This window comes from Vanellus vanellus, assembly GCF_965231255.1.
Source record: "Vanellus vanellus genome assembly, chromosome: 7".
In the NCBI taxonomy this organism is placed as follows: Eukaryota; Metazoa; Chordata; class Aves; order Charadriiformes; family Charadriidae; genus Vanellus; species Vanellus vanellus.
Genome location: NC_138912.1, coordinates 5,890,352 through 5,909,426, shown reverse-complemented (window position 1 = coordinate 5,909,426; position 19,075 = coordinate 5,890,352). Strand labels below are relative to the sequence as shown.

The 19,075-nt window shown below is 38.3% G+C and overlaps 1 protein-coding gene across 2 annotated transcripts in view; it reads left to right on the top strand.

Moving 5' to 3' along the window:
- The first annotated feature begins 819 nt into the window (after window positions 1-819).
- TACC2 (transforming acidic coiled-coil containing protein 2) overlaps window positions 820-19,075 on the top strand; it is a 150,577-nt gene continuing 132,321 nt past the window's right edge. Inside the window, exons 1-5 of one of the 2 annotated variants that reach the window (XM_082486492.1) lie at window positions 820-902; window positions 11,433-11,560; window positions 12,777-12,901; window positions 16,492-16,569; window positions 18,137-18,196. In XM_082486492.1, coding sequence (XP_082342618.1) covers window positions 16,537-16,569; window positions 18,137-18,196 — 93 coding nt within the window. In that variant the 5' untranslated portion in view covers window positions 820-902; window positions 11,433-11,560; window positions 12,777-12,901; window positions 16,492-16,536. The remainder of the gene's footprint in view (window positions 903-11,432; window positions 11,561-12,776; window positions 12,902-16,491; window positions 16,570-18,136; window positions 18,197-19,075) is intronic. The other variant, XM_082486493.1, reaches the window with a different exon arrangement.

Here is a 19,075-nt window from a genome sequence, read left to right as displayed (position 1 = left end):
AGTGACACATGCTTTGGTGGTTTATAGTTAAGACAACGCTGTACTGAAGTGGCATGTTTTTTTTCCTGAAAGGCTCACAGATGTAACGCCCTAACTTCAACCACTACATTCAAACAAGTGGGCTGAAAGATCTATCTTACCATCATGAGAAGAGACGAGCTGCTTCCCCTCTTCTCTGACGGTGTGGGAAAGAAAAGACTGAACACAAGCAAAGGGATGAAGAATGGAACGGAGGCAGGAGACTTCTGCTTTTTCCTTCTCTCCCTCCTGCCAGGTAATCTACTAACATTCCCAGACTTTGAATGTTTATTCTGAACTCCAGCAAACCATTGCTCATGAAATATGTGGAGCAGTGCTAACTTGCAATGGTTTTCTTAAGGCAACTATCACTTTTAGCCGTGCTGTGGTTATATCTGTTTGTCACATGCTAAACTGATTCATTTTCCCAAACTTAGCTTACCAAGTTAGTCAGGTGAGAGGGACAGCCTGATACTTAGTAGTTACAGTCCTGGAGTGAAAAGCCAGAGGGTAAAATGCCAGTTACATTGGTGTATCATGGAACTTGTCTCACTGCCTTAAGCAAACAGTATACTAACAACAATGACAGCAGCCTGCACCCAGCGTACAGGACCTATCTTATGTTATTCTCATCCAGCAACTGAGAATTCCTGTGAAGAACTGATGTGTCATAGCCCGACAGCTCCCTGGGTCAGATTCCTTACACTTCATAGCTATCCAGCATAGTGTTCTCAAACAGAAGCCAATTCACATTAATAGAACACTTTCATGTGATCCAGGGAGAAAGGGGATCCATACACCAGCTAGGAGTGAAGGAGTGCAGAAGGTTATAAAAATCAGGGACAGAGTGGTACATTTTCATTTTTAGTCTAGAGGAAAATTGGGTAAGTAATTTTTTTATTAGTTCTTTAAATTTAGAAATGTCTAGACTCAAACCAGTTTGCTAATTATGTTTTAGACATTACAAAAAGGCAAAGGGAGTATCTTACAAGTAAAAGAAACTTTTCTCCTTACCAGAAAAAAACAGTGGCTCCTTTGAGGTTCTGTAGTTTCATGGTCTCTTGTATAACTTGTTTTACAATCCACATAACCTATAAAGTAGTCTACAGGATGATGTCTATTTAGTCACTATCTTTCTAAGACCAAAAGACTGATCATTAAGTGTGCATGTCCTAAAATAGCTGTTTTAAAAACATGTTACAACATTACAGACTGTAATAGCTATTTGCAAATGCTGAAGTTTTTAAATATGGCTCTCTTCCACCCTTGTTCTTTTTCAGAAGGAATTCTAAGGATTTGTTTCAGAAAGGATTGCTTGTTGATTTTAAGGTGCCATGTAACAAGAAGAATGTGTGTTTCTCATGCAGAATTTCAGAGATAAAATTAGCTGGCTTGTCACTAGAAAGATTATGCAGACATTTGACGATGTTCTTAAGTGAGAACTGACTACAGTGTTTTGTCCTTTCATGCATAATGACGTTTGCTTCAGGCTGTAAAACACAACACTGAACATCTGTAGGTAGAATATTGCCTCTGATGACCCAAACCTTTTATAGATCTTCAGGTAGTTGAAGTCACTTCTAGCCTTTCCCACTTGGAGAACTAATCAGATTAAAATAATACTTCACTAGTTTGAGATTAACAAGAATTTGATTATGTTATTATTTTGAACATTGATGACATTCTGTTGAAATACGTTGTCAACATGCAAGACCATGGCCACTCCAATTATTTTTGGATTTTTTTTAATAACAGGGTTTATATTACCACAACATTTTGGTATGTTTTGTATGCTTTGGAAACTATTTTTCAAGTAACTGCCTTTAAAAAGATAGGTTTATCTTCAGGCAGAAACTGACAGTGATATTGACAGACATGGGATGACAATGGCAGACAGACAGGCTTCTACCTGTATTATAAAGTTGGTATTTCATACAAAATCTGATCTTATCCAAAAATAGAGTGCTTATAGCTTGATTTTTTTTCTCGTGATTTAACTATTCAGGATCAAGCTGCTAATTACCTACCTAGGAGTAGACCTTTTCCACTTTACGCAGCCCAAGAGATGGGTTAGAAACCTGCTGTACATGTATGAAATAAAACAAATGCCCCCAGTTCCAACCTTATCCTTCACAGTCACAGGTATGCCAGCAGACCATTTCCCCCTTATACAAAAAATAATTTACATTGTAAATTGCTTACATGTTATTTTGTGGGGCTCAACACAAAGCAAGTATGATACAAACAGAAATAGAAGCAATAGTTTGGAGAGCTTCCATAGTAGGCAGCAGAGGGTGGGCGAGGGGGAGACATCTCTGTGAAGGTTCAGGTTGTGAAACCTCCTGCAGGCTGTGGTAGGGCCTCTGTCTTCATTGGCGACTTCCATTGAGCTGGATGGGAGGAAGTTATTTTTGAAGAATATTGCAGATATTCCTTTCTTATCACTTGAAGCTTTCTTTAAAATTCTCTTATATCTATCATCTTTCATGGCAGTATTAGAGAATGGCAGTATTTTATGATTTTATGGCAGTACTACAGAATGATTGACCTGTAACACTGGGCAGCTTTTAATCAGTGCTGTGGTTCTTCTCTCAGTGAGGGAAGTCAAACCAAGCTTTCATACCGACCACGGACCTTCTTTCTGGAAAGATGGGCCTTCATTCTGGGGGAGGTGGGAGCCACCACGCAGGCTGCAGAAAACTTTCAGATCAGCTTTGGTGTTTTCTGGAACAACGTGGAACAATGTTTATAGAAACCCCTTAAGTCCATAACAAGTCCGAAAAGAGTAAAATTCTACCCTACATCTATGATCTAGGCTTAAAGCTAAATGAATAGCTTAAATTCAGTTAATTGATTCTACATTCAGTTGCAGAAACGAATGATTTGAAAAATTGCCCTGCTGACAGTATAAGAGTACAGCCATCACAGATTATAGTTTTTATTTTTCTTGACATAATCCTCTTTAAGTACTGGCTTCCAAAAATTGCATGGTGAAACAAAGTTTGATTTAATTTTTGTATGTTTGCATTAGAAGCTCTTGAATGCAGGATACTATGAAAATATATCAGTTGGTCAAGACATATACAGAATGTACAAGCCTCAGCAAGTTTGACAAAATACTGAACTGTATATTCTTGCCAAATTAAATTTGTCATAAAAGTCTAGTTAGGACTTGACAGACTCATTTACTTCTCTGGTTTCACAGCAAGCATATGATCCAGCTAGCACTCTTGGTTCTTGGTCAAACCCAAGACTCAGCCAGCTCTGAATCCTTGCAAATGGATTAGGATAAGTTTGTTTGCTTCATGTGTAAGCAGTAGTGTGCTGCAGGGAAAATTATAGGACTGTAATAGGACTGTACATAAAAAAAGGTAAGAATTATTTATTTTGTTACCCAGATGAAATCTACTTTTCTGGGTGTAAGTAATCAGAAAAGATTAAATGGTTCATGGCAACTTGATTGGGTGTTTTCTTGCTAACAAAACATAATGTGATAGATATCGTGCTAATTTTTTTTAATTTGAACGGTTGCCATATTTGCAACAGAAATATTTTTGAAGGAAACAGGACTAGTATAATTGTAAGAAAGCAGGACCACAAGATAACCTCGCTAGAGACAATGAAAGAAAACGGGAAACTTTATTAGTGAACCAACACTTATAGCAGTTTCTGCAGAATAGATCTGACTGAGGAATTGAGCAAATTAGGCCAAATGGCATATATTTTCAAAGGAATTCTTTGGGATATATGATTTCAGAACATTTTGTCCCATTCCCAAAATGTGCTTCCTCCAGCAGACCTGTAAAAATATAACTATTTTGGGGAGATATAGACTAAAATAGAGGAGGGATATGACCCTCAGCCCTATTTTCTATGATTCTGTGAAATGTTAGCCAAACAGCACCATTTCCTTGCACTTGAGGTTCAATGTCAGGTTTTCACTTGTCCTCCAAAAGAGGCAAAGAGGATGTGTCTAGATCTTCTGGTGCAAAACCAATTTTTGATGTTAACACAATCTAACATGGTGAGCAACTCCCAGTTGAAGCCAAAAGCACAAAGATTGCTGCAGTAAGGGAAGGGAAAAAAGTACAAAAAAAGCAGTTCATGAGTATCAAATCCTAGATTTTAATGTGCTCCATTTTGTTTTTAGCATGGTATAGACTGTGAGTCATCCAATGCTTCAGAGGGATATGTGTGTGATGTATTATACATAGCTGTCTTTCACTTTTCTTACTATTATCCTAGTACGATGTGCGCTGTTGACCTATTTTTCATCCTTAGAAAAAAAGCTTTTCATTCGACTATAGAGATTTTGGTTTTATGTTTCTGTTTGTGTCTATATATTATATATACAGTCCATTGATACAATTGAATCTGTAGTAATTACTATTCACTGTTGGAATAAGTTGCATGCCTACTTGTTACATTGTCTATTACTCACAGTTTCCATACTACATCCAACTGTAAACTAAAAATTATACTTAACCACCTTCTTTATGAGAAAGAGCTGATTTTACCCACAAATTTGGAGCATTGCACAGTTTTATTAAACCCATATGAAAATTTCTGCATGATGCAAAGGGGCAGGAGGTTTAAATTCATGGTCTACATAAAGTGTTGGGGTTTTTTCTGTTTCTCTAGTAGACTCTTAACTCATTGCACTGTTCACATGAAAAGGTGATATGTGTTAGGAGCATTGAGCATGGAGATATTCTTGCATTCTAATAAACTAGCCTTAGCATTTCTTAATTGTCATATATGCAATATTTAGTCCCTGCATGAAGACTTGCAAGCCCAAAACCAATGTTCAAACCACGACACTATTAAACCATTTCTATGGGTAAAAAGATTTCAAAAGTTTTGGAAACTGTGCTTAAGCCTTTTGCTTTAATATATCCTACAGTCTCATCATATCTTTCTATGGCAAGTTCTATTCTTACATCTGAAGTTTAAAGAAGTTTGATTCAACTTATAGGCTGTCATACTTTTCAGAGAAGAATATTATTAATTTCTAGATGTACAGGACTTCACCAAGTAACCCTTAAGAGTTTGCTCATACGACAACAAAAGAATCGCATCTGGATACAAGAAGATACCAATCTTGATTCACTTTAGCCCATTTATTATGGAAGGTGGTACTGTATATACTCCAATCATACACGAACTTTAAACTGAACAAACAATTGAAAGCCTTATTTTGTACTCATTCAATTGACTTGAAAGATGGTTAGTAAGCACTTTTTCAGTACTAGTGGCTAATACTCAGTTCCCTACACTCTGTCACGGTTTCATGTTAAAAGTAGTTTTATGTTTTTCTGTTTACTAATATCTCAGAGTGCTTTGTGATTAGTTAAAAACGATGTAACTGGGTGACAAAATTGCCATCTGTGAACCTGCATATAGCATCAGCCTAGGCAGTCTTTTAAATATTAGCTCCTGCTCCAACAGGCAAAGGTGGTTTTTTGCCAGCAAGTCAAGGCACTTGAATCTTTAATATCCAAAAGAGAGAGTCATAAGGCTTGCATAAACATGTAATGTTTCTATCTGAAAGATGAAATCTCAAGAAAGATCTGTCAAGCTAAAAACTCGAGTGCTACTTTTCCCATTGCACTGTTTTTTTGCCATCATCTAAGATATCGATGCCGACTCTTGGGATTTTGCACCCCAGTGAATTACCATTTTTACTTTTGAGTCTATATGGATTAATTCAGTCACTGGATTGCGCTGGTAGTACTGTGTGCTAAGGTTATTGACATCATAGATGCTGCTGGAGGAGAACTAGAGCAATGTTGCTTATTTCCATTCACTTTATTACCTTTTGTTATTTTCTTAGGGATGAAAAGAACAGCTCAATGACAGTAGACAAATAGCTAAATAGCAGATAAATAGAAACCAACTGCAAAATCAAATTTCATCTGTTCATCTGTCAAGTTCCATCTGTTGTAATGACCAAAACCAAAATAACTATAGCCAATGATCAAAAAATATAATTATATTTTGATGTTAAAAATCTTACTGAGATGAAAGGGGAAATTCACATCTTTAAGAACCATTTTCATGTGATTTCTGAAGATTTTCTTCCCAAATTTTCATTCACTATTACAATCCCTGCTTAAAAATGTAAATATAGTGCCTAATTTTGTATAACAACAACTATTTTGTGATCTTGGTCTCCAGGGAACATTCCCCAAATCAAAACTGAGATTGAGTTAAAGTACTGCAAAGCCTGTGTCTAACATATTCACTAATGATGAAGAAATGCAAATGGAAAAATATACCTGTAAATTAAGAGTGAACTTCTGAAACCGGATATTGTTTATATTAGTGGAAAATGATAACATGAATATAAATAGTGTAGACCCAGCTGGACAGGGCAATATGTTATATGAGTTTAAATCTGTCGTTAGGAGAAGCTGATTAGGTTTACCCCTGTCAAAAGGATGAAGACTTGTGCCACCTGTAACAACAGTGAGCAGCTTAGTAACTTTATCTCCACCAACCACCACGGATCACTAGGACCACTTCCCACCAACATGACATTAGATCATCTTTTTAAAAAGCCACTACCACAAAAGCAAACATCCAGAGCTCCAATTTAGAGTAGGATAATGCAGTTTAGGCACGATTCATCGTCACCAGATCGTCCCAAAAACCTTAAGGACTGTCTTTAACGGATTTCTCAATCTTGTTTTGCATGCCTGCTTAATTGAATCAAAGGAGTCTATGGGAAAATAGGTTTATAATGTATGAGAATCTTAAACATTGATTCATTACATTCATTTTAAACATTATAACAGTGATGAAACAATGTTAATGTCAGTAAGGAAGCATTCACATTATTATGCAATTATTATCCTTTGGAAAAAAAGCACATAAAAATTATTTTAACCTTACTGTTTTCCTTTCCTTCTTTATGTATGATATCCTTAATGATACCTCTGTGATGTTACTGTGCGCAAAAATGTTCCTGGCTGGCCCTTACAAATAAGCCTAAGGAAGTATTTTGGTCCTGATTAGCCTTGACATGTGATGGGGTCTCTTTGTGGAGGGCTAAATCAGTGTAACATCCTTGAGAAAAGTGCCTCATTCAGTACATATCCCATGTAAAACATAACTTATTCTTTTTGAACAGCAATCCCAAATCAAATAAGTAATAATTTTCATTCTGTACTGATATTCTGGGGGCTGAACACTGGTCCTAGTTTCCTGCTTAGTCCAGGATTACAGAATATATTAATGGCCTAATCACTCAAACCCTCTGTGCCTCAGTTTCTTCTTTTGTAAAATGTCAGCAGTGTTATCCTGCTTTGTGAATCAGTGAAGAACTTATATACCTAAATATTTACAGTACATGAATGTAAGTGTTGTGCTTACTTAATATAACTATTTTCAAGGTGCAGAAGATTGAAGAAACAACCAGTTTAATTTCAAAGTAAGTATTTTTTCAGCCAGCTTCAGCATCTTTGTAAACAGTGATCCATGGCCTTATGAACACTATCTTGACTACAAAATTATTTCAGTGGTCAGTGACTCAGTCCCCAGAGTTAGTCCTGCAAAGATCTCGTATAATTGTTTGGACTAGAGTCTGAAACGTAACCTTGGTCTGGCTGTTATCAAGTTGTCTTGAGGTGCAAGTGTCCTGAGAGACTTGTTTTCATAGCCTGCCCTCACTACTGATAAAACACAGCACACCTGGAGTGACAATATTGCTCACTGCTAAATGTTCAGTAGATGAGTTTATAACCTAATTTATTCTCATCCAGTGATCAAACAACTGTCATGAGATTATGAAAAACAGCTCCAGGCTAAATGGTCTCTAACTGAGGATGAAGGATATAACTTGTATAGGACATATGCATTTATATATACATAGTATCTAATATATACATGTGTGTATATGTATGTGAGTGTGCGTATACGTGATTATGTACCTGTGTTGGGCCAGTACAAAAAATCAATAAGCATCCACCCCTCATCCCAAAGAAAGTCTCAGTTGGAGGCTTTATAGAAGCCGAAGAACGAGTCCTTCTCTCCTGCGATGTTTGTTTGTGTGGGCACGAGGGGTGTGTTAGCACGAAGCCCAGAAAGCAGCTGCAACCTGCCAACTCTGACATGTCAACACACACCTCAGGCCAAGAAAGCAGGAGATGAAATACTGCTGCCATCCGCAATTAGGGAGATACAGTTGCTGACAGCTGGTTCACACTCCACAGCTACAGGAGAACAAGAAGGAAGGACTCTTACCTCCTGAGCAGCTTTACGCCCTGCCTCTTCTCTGCCATTCTCCTCAGCTCTCAGAAAACCAGACCTTACGGCAACTTTTCACTCTCCCTTGTATGTCCACTGAGTATCTTGGCCAAAGGGAGGAGAAAAAAGGGAATGCATGGACAGAAGAAACTGGTAAACACTACAGAGGGGACAGCAAGGAAAACAGTTTCAAGGAGAAAGAACCTGAAAAGAGGCAAGAAATAATTCACCTTGTGATACATTCTTTCCATGCTTTTTTATATGTTAAACCAACTGGTCCCCACCTTGCTTGTCTCCTTTTCTACCTCAACATAATATGGATTTTTGTCTCTCTGAGTTGTGTCCCACCACCCCCATAGCTGTGACTGGACACCTGCTCTGTCAGACCAGCTCTGGGAGCAGAGAGCCAGCAGGTTCTGAAAATCCACCCTTCACCCCAAACCTCCCACCACTTCTTCCAAAACTTTGCTGCAAGTCAGAGTAATATTATTCCTGCCTCATCTTTGAGCTTTAGGAGCAGGGATCCTTCATTTCAAGTGGGTGAGTGTGCATTTAGAGTGTGAAAACACACATGCGCTCTGCCAAGATGGCTATGGACCTGAATTATACAGTCATGTATGTCTCATAATACACGTATGGGTGAGATATTTTTCATAAATCATAATCAACTGTTTAGAAATGGCAGGCAATAATAATAAGGAAATAATTTGCAGTCCTGCACAATGATAGGCACAGATTGACCAGGTGAGCTATGTAGGTCAGCCTCCCCTATAGGTCCCAAGCCCTGTTAGCTGGTTGTGGCGTTAGGAACTTAAATACGAAGCCTTTATCCAGCTCTCCATAACCACATACTGCATGTGGACAGAGAGAGTCAATGCCACTGCACAGGGCTGCGTGTTTCCTCTGCATCAACAGCCTTCCCACTGACTTAAGTGCTGCATATGGAATCTGGTGGAAAACGGCTGGTATAAATGTGGTTTGGAAGGAGAAATCCTCCAATACTTGGATGTGATTTTTTGGATCATTTTCATTTTATGAAATACTTTTGGCATCACTTTTAAAAGCTAGGTCCTCTGTATTACATTGACATCTGCAGTCAATGCAAAGAAAAGGGAATATACATGTGCTCAAAACATTTAATGCTCAGTGCACAAGAGAAAGATTATTCAGATCGACAGATGTAGGCATTGAGCAACATTTTAGACACCCTGAGGTGGCTGTGACATCCTCGTGGGACTGGCAGATAAAACAAAAAACTTATCTGAGACCCATGTTTTCCAGAGAGGCAGTTAAAGGACAAGCAGCATACCCTAAGGTGTCCAGTGTGACACTAGATGTATCTTTTAGGCAACAGAATCACACCTAAGATTTCCAGAATCACTTTTACTAATTATTGCATTAAACTGTATAGTATTATGAAAATTCTGTTAAAAGCTGAAATGACAGACTTCTTTTTTTCAGCTGGGAAAATATTCCTAGATAGAATGTAAAATAAAATCAGTTAGCACCCCGTGTTGCTTTAGGAAGGGCACCTCCTGATGGAGGTTTGAACAACATTAACTCAAATTCCAGCATCATCTGGCAGCTAGAGCATGCTGAGGAAGCCAGTGTGGACATCCTAGTTCTGCCACGTGGTGGGGTTTTTTTACCTTGGGCAAATCAATTAATATCCAAAGAAATATGTGTCTTTTTCTACACCTTTTGTGCCATGCATGTTTAGACCACAAGATCTGAAGGAGGGAGAAGGGGCTACGTACAGAGACTAAAATGAAAGGTAAACTGTTGCAGGTACTTGATGTCTCCCACTACTTTCTAAAATCACTTCTGATGGTACTATGTATAAATAAGGCCTTCACATTTTCTTTAATTGTTACCACTGCCGTAACTAAGTACTTCATTACTGTGAGAGCAAATAGGACTTTTCCAAATACCTTAGCTATAGGAAGACGTTGAACCCCATCAGAAGCCAAAACACTTTTGGATGACTAAGTTTTTTTCCAGGTTACACACTGTAGCAAAATAATTCCCTTTCCCTTCTTCCCTGATCATTGTGATTTTGCAGCCTGACCACCTCTGGTGCCCCAGTTGGACCTCCACGGTGCGCTGGCATCTGTGGCACAGCAGTGCCCCAAAGTGCTGCGCTGGCGTCATTAGAAGCAATGGGAGCATGCCATAGATCAGATTTTTCCAGGCCAGGTTGTTATACTGATTGAAAATTAGCCAGAAATGGGAAGAATAATTTTTAACTTTCTTAATCTGTTTTGTAAAGAAAAATCTTTTTTCTCAGTAGCAGATACTTAGCAGATACCCAGCCAAGGATGGGCTGCATCAAAGAGCTGTCTCATTCACCGTCCTTTAAATCCTCGGTCCTACCCTATATCAGTGGTGTGGTCCCAGTAGGCAATTTCTGGTTATCTTGGGGGAAGGGCAGCAAAATACCATTTCTCAACTTGCACAAAAGGCCAGCTCAGCTTTTTGTTGCCAAGCAACATCATGATTTTACAGCAGATCCAGCTGCTGATGTTGCTAAGCAACATTTTTCCCATCAAGTTGTGCACTTTTAAGTTGTTACGTGTTTACTAATTCTCATTATAGGATTATGTTTTCCCTCCCAGAACTTGATATTTGCTGTGTTAGGACTTGTGAGAAAATAAGGGCTGAAGAACTATCATAGGTTGTTCTTGCAGATCTCTACGATATTGTTCATATTAATGCAGAAACTAAGAATGATTTTGCATTAGTTACATCAAGATCAGAGAAGAGCGAAATTCTGAACACCTCCCCTTTCTTCTCTTACCTACAAGAATAGCTGGTGCATAATGGTATGCTCAGTGCTTCAGCAGAGCTTTGCAATGCTTTATGTGTAGTATCAATCATGTGAAAGTAAGGAACTTAAAGCCATTTTGTCATATTTTGGTAGTATTTATATCATAAAGTAAAATGAGCTCAAACTAAATTGTCTTATACAAATACCTAAGGTAGCATGTATGCTGTATACAAGAAGCTAACGCATCTGAGTAGAGTGTGGTTGGTAAGTTTACCAAATACTGTATATACTAGGATTAAATTTGATCACTCATGACAAATTACTTGGACCTTAATGAAATGCCTAACTCATTAACCCACTGCATAGCTTACCTTTAAGTCTGAGCTGTGTTTTCCCCTAGTGTGAGTCGTCCAGTCCTCCTGGGTTAGATCCTCTTTTGATCAAGAAAAGGCAGTCTCCCTGGATGAGCATGAAGCGTGGATGAGGAACCACAGGGGAATTCCAGCAAATAACAGTAAAGCAGCCCATGTGAGTACATCTTCTCCCACCAGTTCTATCATAAAATCAAAGAGAATAAATCGAGACATCAGAGGATGAGGAATGCTCTCACAGTTAGTGGCTTACGCAAACTGATTTGACTTCATACTGGAACGGAACAGAAGAGCAGCATGTGCATAGGTGGGAACAACTTGCAGTGAATAAGTGTTGCTTGGGATAGCTGGGAGAGGACCTGAGTATATCCAAATTTAGACATGAGAGCAGGTCAGAAAACTGACCCAAAGATAGAATGTCAGTGTTGTCAGAGTTGTTCTAGGTCCAGAGATCAGAGATCGTGGTTGCTGTCTGTTAGCACGTATGTCTCTCCCCTCATTTCACATGACTCATGGTTCTGGCAGTAGTGAAGTTGTCTGCGTGGCTTTGCAAACTTTACACAAGGTTGGCCAAACAGAGGGATTCTCCTTTGCATATGTGTTGATAAAAGTATACAATCAGGAATCATGTTCAACTATCAGCAGATTGTTTTCCCTAAAGTTTGTGCCAGATGATTTTTTTGCAAGGCAGCATCTTCACTTTCGCTTTGTGGCATTTTCTGGCCTTAGCTTTAGAAATGGAATAGCACCAAATATGAGTTCAGTTTCTGTTTATGATGAAATAATGCAGCTAGCAGAAGTGAGGATATACTACCAGGCTTGTATTTTCCTGAGCTCCCACAGGATCCCTGTTCTTAAATTCATGGCAGAGAGCCTAAACAAAAGCATTGCATAATTTGTTGTCTATAGGCAATGAATTTGTAAAATTCAATTATTCATTGTAAATGGCCCTATTTTGTTTTCTAAGGAAGAGCACACTAAAACTTCGGTTTGATTAATTTCAGCTTTTCTGGATTCTGAAGTAGGCTGGGGAGACCAGTGACAACCACTTTCACATCTTTTATTTTTTAAGCTTTACTATGGATCTTTTCCATCTTGAACTCTTAGAGTTAGCACAGATTTATTTGACATATTGTATTACCCACATGCCACCGAACCCACTCATATGTACTTTATAACCTGAAAAAGCTCAGAGAATACTGGTAATTTATTTCTGATCTGTGGAATTCCTCTTTGATCAGTAACAGCGGCTTAAGGTGGTATAATAATGCTGGAGGCTTGGATTGCTGGATCAACAACTTCATAAAAAAAAAGAAAGTTTAAAAAGGCAGGGCTACTCATACAGTCCTTGATCTTGCAACTGTTCATTCCAGCTCTTCACACGCCCGATGTTTTCAAGCAGATGTTTGTAGATCGAGTGCCTCTGTGGAACAGGGAACAACCCCAGGAAGCCAGCAGCCAGCATGTAGCTACTCTCTGAAACCCTGCCTCTTCTCAGGTAGGAATTTTCCATGCTAGAGTCAGAAAGGCTGCCTAGCAGCTCTTCAAGGTGCAGTAAACAGTTGACAATTCCTTTGTGTGGCACTAAGAAGCACCACCGGTGTTTACAGAAACTTGTTAATCACTTGGAGTTGCCACTAATGAAAAATACACTGTGTTTTGTTATCAGCTGTCTTTCTGAGCACCCCTTTGTGGAATCATTGCTGGAACGGACAATGAGCATTCATAATAACAATTAGCTCACCCATAAACCAGAACTTCTTGCAACATCACATTTCAAAGGGTTTTTGTCATGTCTCCACCCTTCAGGATGATTAAATGGGAAATGATTTTAGCCTAACCTGAATAGGAACATCAACATTTGTTAGCAGGTATTTCTGAGAGCTTTTAAGAATAATATGAGAAAATGAAAGACAAACTTAAACACATAAACAAACTTGAAAGCAAAATGCTGAATAGATATTCCCCCCAAACTATTTTTTCCTTGAACACACCTGCGTGACTTCAGTGTATTTCTGATACTGTTTCACTGAACAATTTTTGTGGTGCTAGAAGCACTGCTTGCACCATAAGCCAAGAAACACTGGAAGTGAAGTATGTTTTAACCAAAATCCATTTTCTCTGGGGTCGCTTTTCTGAAAAACATTAGTACTTAAATTTACAACACGCAGAGCCATAGCTGTCTCCCAGGAGCAGGGGGAGGCCCGGGTGGAGGAAGTATAACTTGTTTTCTTTTTCGCCTGGGGTGGAGGCAAGTTGGTTGTTCAGCAGGTTATGAAGGTGGGTCCCCGAAAGAAAGCCTACATTTCATGTCAGTCTGAGGAGAGGTAGGAGGAAAATAAGGTGAAAACTTGTGAGGTGAAGATGGAAGGAATGGTTTGAAGATATGCTCTAAAAGGGTCGGTGAATCCAAACCTGCCAGATTAATCCTGGAATGTAAGTGTAACGTTAAACATTCTCTTGCTTGTTCGCTTTCAGGAAAGCCATTGTTTTACTGTACATGTACAAAAGTTTCTAAAAGCTGATCAGACCAATTTGGTACCAGTGAACAATTTTTGAGATATGTAGCGTTAAAATAATTGTAATAATGACATGTAAATTGCAAAAGATAGTACAGAAAGACAAGATTATCTTTTGGTTAACCTATGTTTATTTAATGAATGGATTTTTTAGCATGTTTTTAATGTTCATTTGAAATTCTATACATATGATAAAGCGCTTGTAGTTTGCAACCTAAGTAATGCTTGTGCATTGAGAAAATGTTTTAGAAATAATGTATGTAAAAAGGATTACAATAACATTGTAATCTGAAAAATTATCTTAGTTACTCTGCAATGTAATTCACGCATTATTATTATCACTTGTCTCATTATTAGAGACTCTAAAATTACTTTATTCCCTATTTATGACATTTATCTTCATTATTAAGCAGATGGTAATGTGACAATTGTGTGACAATTGCGAAATTTCATAGTCTAGGGAAAGAAAAGAGTAAGTAGACAGCACGATATGATATGTTAGTAGAGATGTGTGATAGCTAGCGCTTTTGCTGTGCTTTTGTAATTTTCTATTTTGATTCCTGTACATTTGAATAAAAAGCTGTAAATAAAGTATTTTTTCTTTCAACTGAATATTACAAATTTGTCCTCTATTAGCAATTGCTGTTCTTAACAGTATTGCTGAGCTGGTGCAGAAGCATTGAGGGTATATTATGCACTGGAGTGAATTTACTCTAAAATAGAGCAACATTATATCATATACTAGCTAATCTATTAAGAATTCGATGAGCAAAATTTGCATTTTCCACAACTGATATACAAGACCCCACACCAATAAACCAAACAACTCCATGGGGACTCGGAGAGTTTCATTCATTCCCCATGTATGTTATTAGTGGAAGTGCTCGTGAGGGGACAGTTTTGAGAGCTTTAAATTTCCTGGTGTTTGTGGAAACAGAAAAAGCGCTGGGAAGATAAAAGCTCGTTAGGTCAGTGGCACAGAAATGCCAATATATTCAGTCCTAGGAAATGTGCTGGCTGTTGAGGGAAGCATATTGCTATAGCAGAATTATTATTTCTCTCCTGTCCATTGAAACCTTAGTTAGCTGCTGTAACAGTGTGACAATGTTTTCTTATATCAATACATACTTAGAATACTATTATCTTAACTTGTCTTGGAACATTTCACTGAGCCGGGCTTGAAAAAATTAGGTTGTGCACACTAGTTTATGATGGAGTACTTCATATTGGGGAACAGTGATTTTGAAACTATTACCTACAGTCTTTAATTTAGTTCAGTGCTATTTTAAAACAGTATAGGATTTGGCAGTAATCTCAGCAGATGATAAAACATAGTGTTGCTAATTAATCACTAAAAGTGCAGTCCTGGTCCCCGGGATTTCAACAGGAGCAAGTTCAAGCACCAATATATCCCCTGAAGACACTCAGGTTTAAACAGAGCATAGCTTAAAAGCATAATACTGAACTTCTCTCTCTCTCCAAGCCTCCTGTGAGGAAAAATAATCTTTCAAGTTTAAAAAAGTGTACTGCAGTAATAAGTAATAACATTCCTTAAGAGCTTATATGGTTTCCTTGGCTAACAAACTGTAATCTTTCTTTTACAGCTTGACTTTAATGGAGCTTTTCTTGACATATACCACAGACCAATCTCACGTTCTTTGGAAAAAAAAAAATTGAAGAGGGTGTGTAATTATCACCTATCCAATAATACAGTAAATACAGTGAATTTAAATTCTTGTGCTCCAAAATAAAATCTCTAGAGCAAGACGTAAATATCTATAAGTGAATCTCTACTGTGTACATTTACTATTGAGTATCCTTTTCAAAAAAATACAGAAATGAATGATGCCTGGAGAGACACTAATTCCAGAGCTGCCGGTTAGAGTTCTAATGCTCAGGATTTTTTTGAAATTAAATTATTGCAGTTGAACTTGTATAAAAACAATAGTAATTAAGGCAGGCAGATCCTGTTAAGTGTAAAGAAGATGTGGTTAGATCATAAAATTGTAAGCAGAATAATGCCTAAGAAAAGCAGGGTATGACTCCGGTGATAAGGATAAGAAATCCACTTACTCTTTATTAAAGCTGAATGCATATATGGAAAATTGTTTCTGTGACGGTAATGGTCAGGTTTAACATTGTGGTTCCGACAGCGTGAGCGTGCAGATCAGTCCAGGATCTCCAAGACATACATGTGTTTTGAATACAGTTAAAACAATAAGGCTTTCGAATGGGCTGTCCATCCAACGTAACTTTGGCAAGGAAAATGCCCTTCTGCTCAGATGACATGGAATAATCCAGAAACAGAGTAATAAAGCTGAGTTTCAAGGAGCGTCTTTCAGCGTTAAGTGGAGCCAGTGGAGGCAAGACAGCAGAGAGACATTATGAAATAAAAGCATTAGAGGTTCTTGTCCCCTGATTTATGACTTAAAATCATTTTAAATCTTTTTTAAAAAGACTGAATATCAGGTGGTGCAGCTGATAGGGTGCCTGAGGTGACGTTCCTCCAAAATTTCCTTTTTACTTATTTTTTTTAATGGAAGGCTTAGAGCTTTTTCTTTTCTTCCAGTGATCTGTCTTTAATTGCTGTGTGATACTGGACGTCAGCATCAAAATGGGCAATGAGAACAGTAGTGCAGAAAATCAGGTGAGTCTGACAGCGTGATTGCATTTCCCTTCCCTACTAGCCTGGAGCAAACCTTACAGAAATTGTTTTCACGGGCTGTTTACCCCACATTTATCTTCTGCTCCCAGTTACACTCATATTTAAGTGTCATTAATAGTAATTGAAGGCACCTTTGTGTTTGTTTAGTTTTTTCTTTGCTACATAGCATGAGGTCACTGAGTGGGTGATTGCTCCCTGGGGGACGGGAGCTGCAGAGGATCCCCACGGGGTGAGCAGGTCTGGCTCATCCCACCTCCCCAGCCAGGGACCAGGGCAGCCAGGGGGCAACCAGGGACAGCCCCAGCCCCGGGCATCAGGCACGTCCCTGAGGAGAGGGACGGGCGACGACAGGTCCAGCATGTCAGTCCGTGGGTCAGGCCAGCTCAGCATGGCAGATGGCTGTGGTGGAGCAGGAGACCAACATCCTATGGCATCGCTGGAGATGAGGTTCCTGGGGGAACTGAAACGGGGTCCCGGGCCACGGGAGAGGCACTGGGAGCCAGGCAATGCCTATGGTGCCCTCAGAGCCCTGACACACGGTAGCTCCTCCTTGTTCAGAAATGCCCTTGCAACATGTGTGTGCTGATCCAGAAATTTACACCCATTTTAGAAGGGTGCTGTGCTAATGCATGTTCGTGTTTGGTGATTTATTTTTAAGTTCTTGGAAGTGAAGAAAACCCATATGGTATGGCTAGTTGCGTACAATTACATTAGAAGTTAGTATGTTGATATTAGTTTGAATAAAAGTTGTAACTTATTAATTTCAACATTTAAAATACCAGGACATGTTTCATCCTCTCTTCTTCCTTGTGTTATGGCAGATGATAAAATGCATTAGGGTTCATTTTCCTTCCACCTCAGGTGGTATTGGGTATTTACTTTACTATTACCCAGTACAGTAAATACCCAATAGAGATCTGCTCTATCTTGTGCATTGCAAAGTGGCCACTCTCAAGGGAATCACTATCACAAGTTAGCCAGATGTTTTCATAAAGATTTTTTTAGAAGAAAAATCTTCTATAATTCTTGGTTGTTCAGGACAGGTTGTATTGTTAGCCCCAGAATTGGTCACAACTCTTCATGGGTTGGGAAGAGGGGAACGTATTAATTCCTACAACTAAGTAATGAGAATTTCTTAGCCGATGTGTACAACTTTGACTTAGGAAGTTTTTGAAAGTCAAATACATTTCTTCAGGAGTCCTCCTGAGGCTGAGAAGACTTTACTTAAAAGTTATTGAATTTGTTAAGAAATGCAAAAAGCTCTTATTTTCTAATAAGGAAAGTGAGCTTCTGGTCTCCTTTTCAGACTGTACAAAACCAAACCAAACCAAACCACCCTTCAACCCCCCCAAAAAAACCCAAAGCAAAACAAAATAAATGCTAGAAAACCAAATTCCTTTAAAAGTCACTTTTAACAGAGAAATAACAAGAAGTAGTAATAAAAATTTAAAAGCCGCTTTATCTGCTGAACAGCTATTGAAAAAGCATTGCTTAATGAATCCTGAAAATTCATATAGCCACTGAAACATTTAAATATGTTCATTTTTAGTCAGAAGTTCCCAATGCAAATAAAGTCATCCTTATACCACCAAGCCAAGGAACACAGCAGGTAGTGGATGATGAAACTGGTTTGCATGGTTTGCATTTCAAAATGTTAGCATCAAGCTTGGCTGCTCTTTTTCTTACACATCTGCTTCTGGCTTTTGTTTTTTTGACACTGACTGCAAATTCACAAGGCAGCTACATTTAAGTTTTCAGCAAGTCGTAAAAAAAAATCTGTTTTTTTTTAACTTTTTTCTTTGGTAGCAATCTCTGCTTTAGAGAAACGGCCTGTATTTGACCCTCTTTGCGTGCTGCCTTTCCTTCCAACTCTAACACAATTAAAATAGCTCAGTGGGTGTTGTTCTTATACTCGGTACCAATTGACATGAGTTGTTGTTTTTGTTTATGTATTTATCAGAGAACACCATTGCCCAGTTCTATCTCTCAGCTGAGTCATCTGGATCCTGTACGCATGGTTTGCATTAAACATAGGAGAGCCTGTGCTAAGTTTAGAACTCATTTAATAAAAGGGAAGATCTGTGGAATAAATGTGCTACTATGCGCTTAGAGAAAAAGTAAATACCCAATACGTCTTGTAAAGACCTCTGAGGAAAATATGATCGAAATTTAGTAGAAATGAGTGAAGATAATAATTAAATAAAATGAGGCTTGGGCCAGCAGTATATTTAACCATGTGATTTTATATATACTAACCACATTCTGTCTTGCTCTAACAGTGCACAAAGTCCAAACTGCTGAGAAATTTTAGGTTTGTGCCCTGCCCTAGTAGAATGGCAAAGCTTGCTTCAAACAAGGGTCTCTGTCAGTGGCACAGCTTGTTGGGCTTATGCTGAATTAAATAGAAGCTATTTTTAAGATGCATTTTCCTTGAAAAGCAAAACTCCACATGAAGCAAAATGTGTTTAAATTGAAAAAGAAACAATCT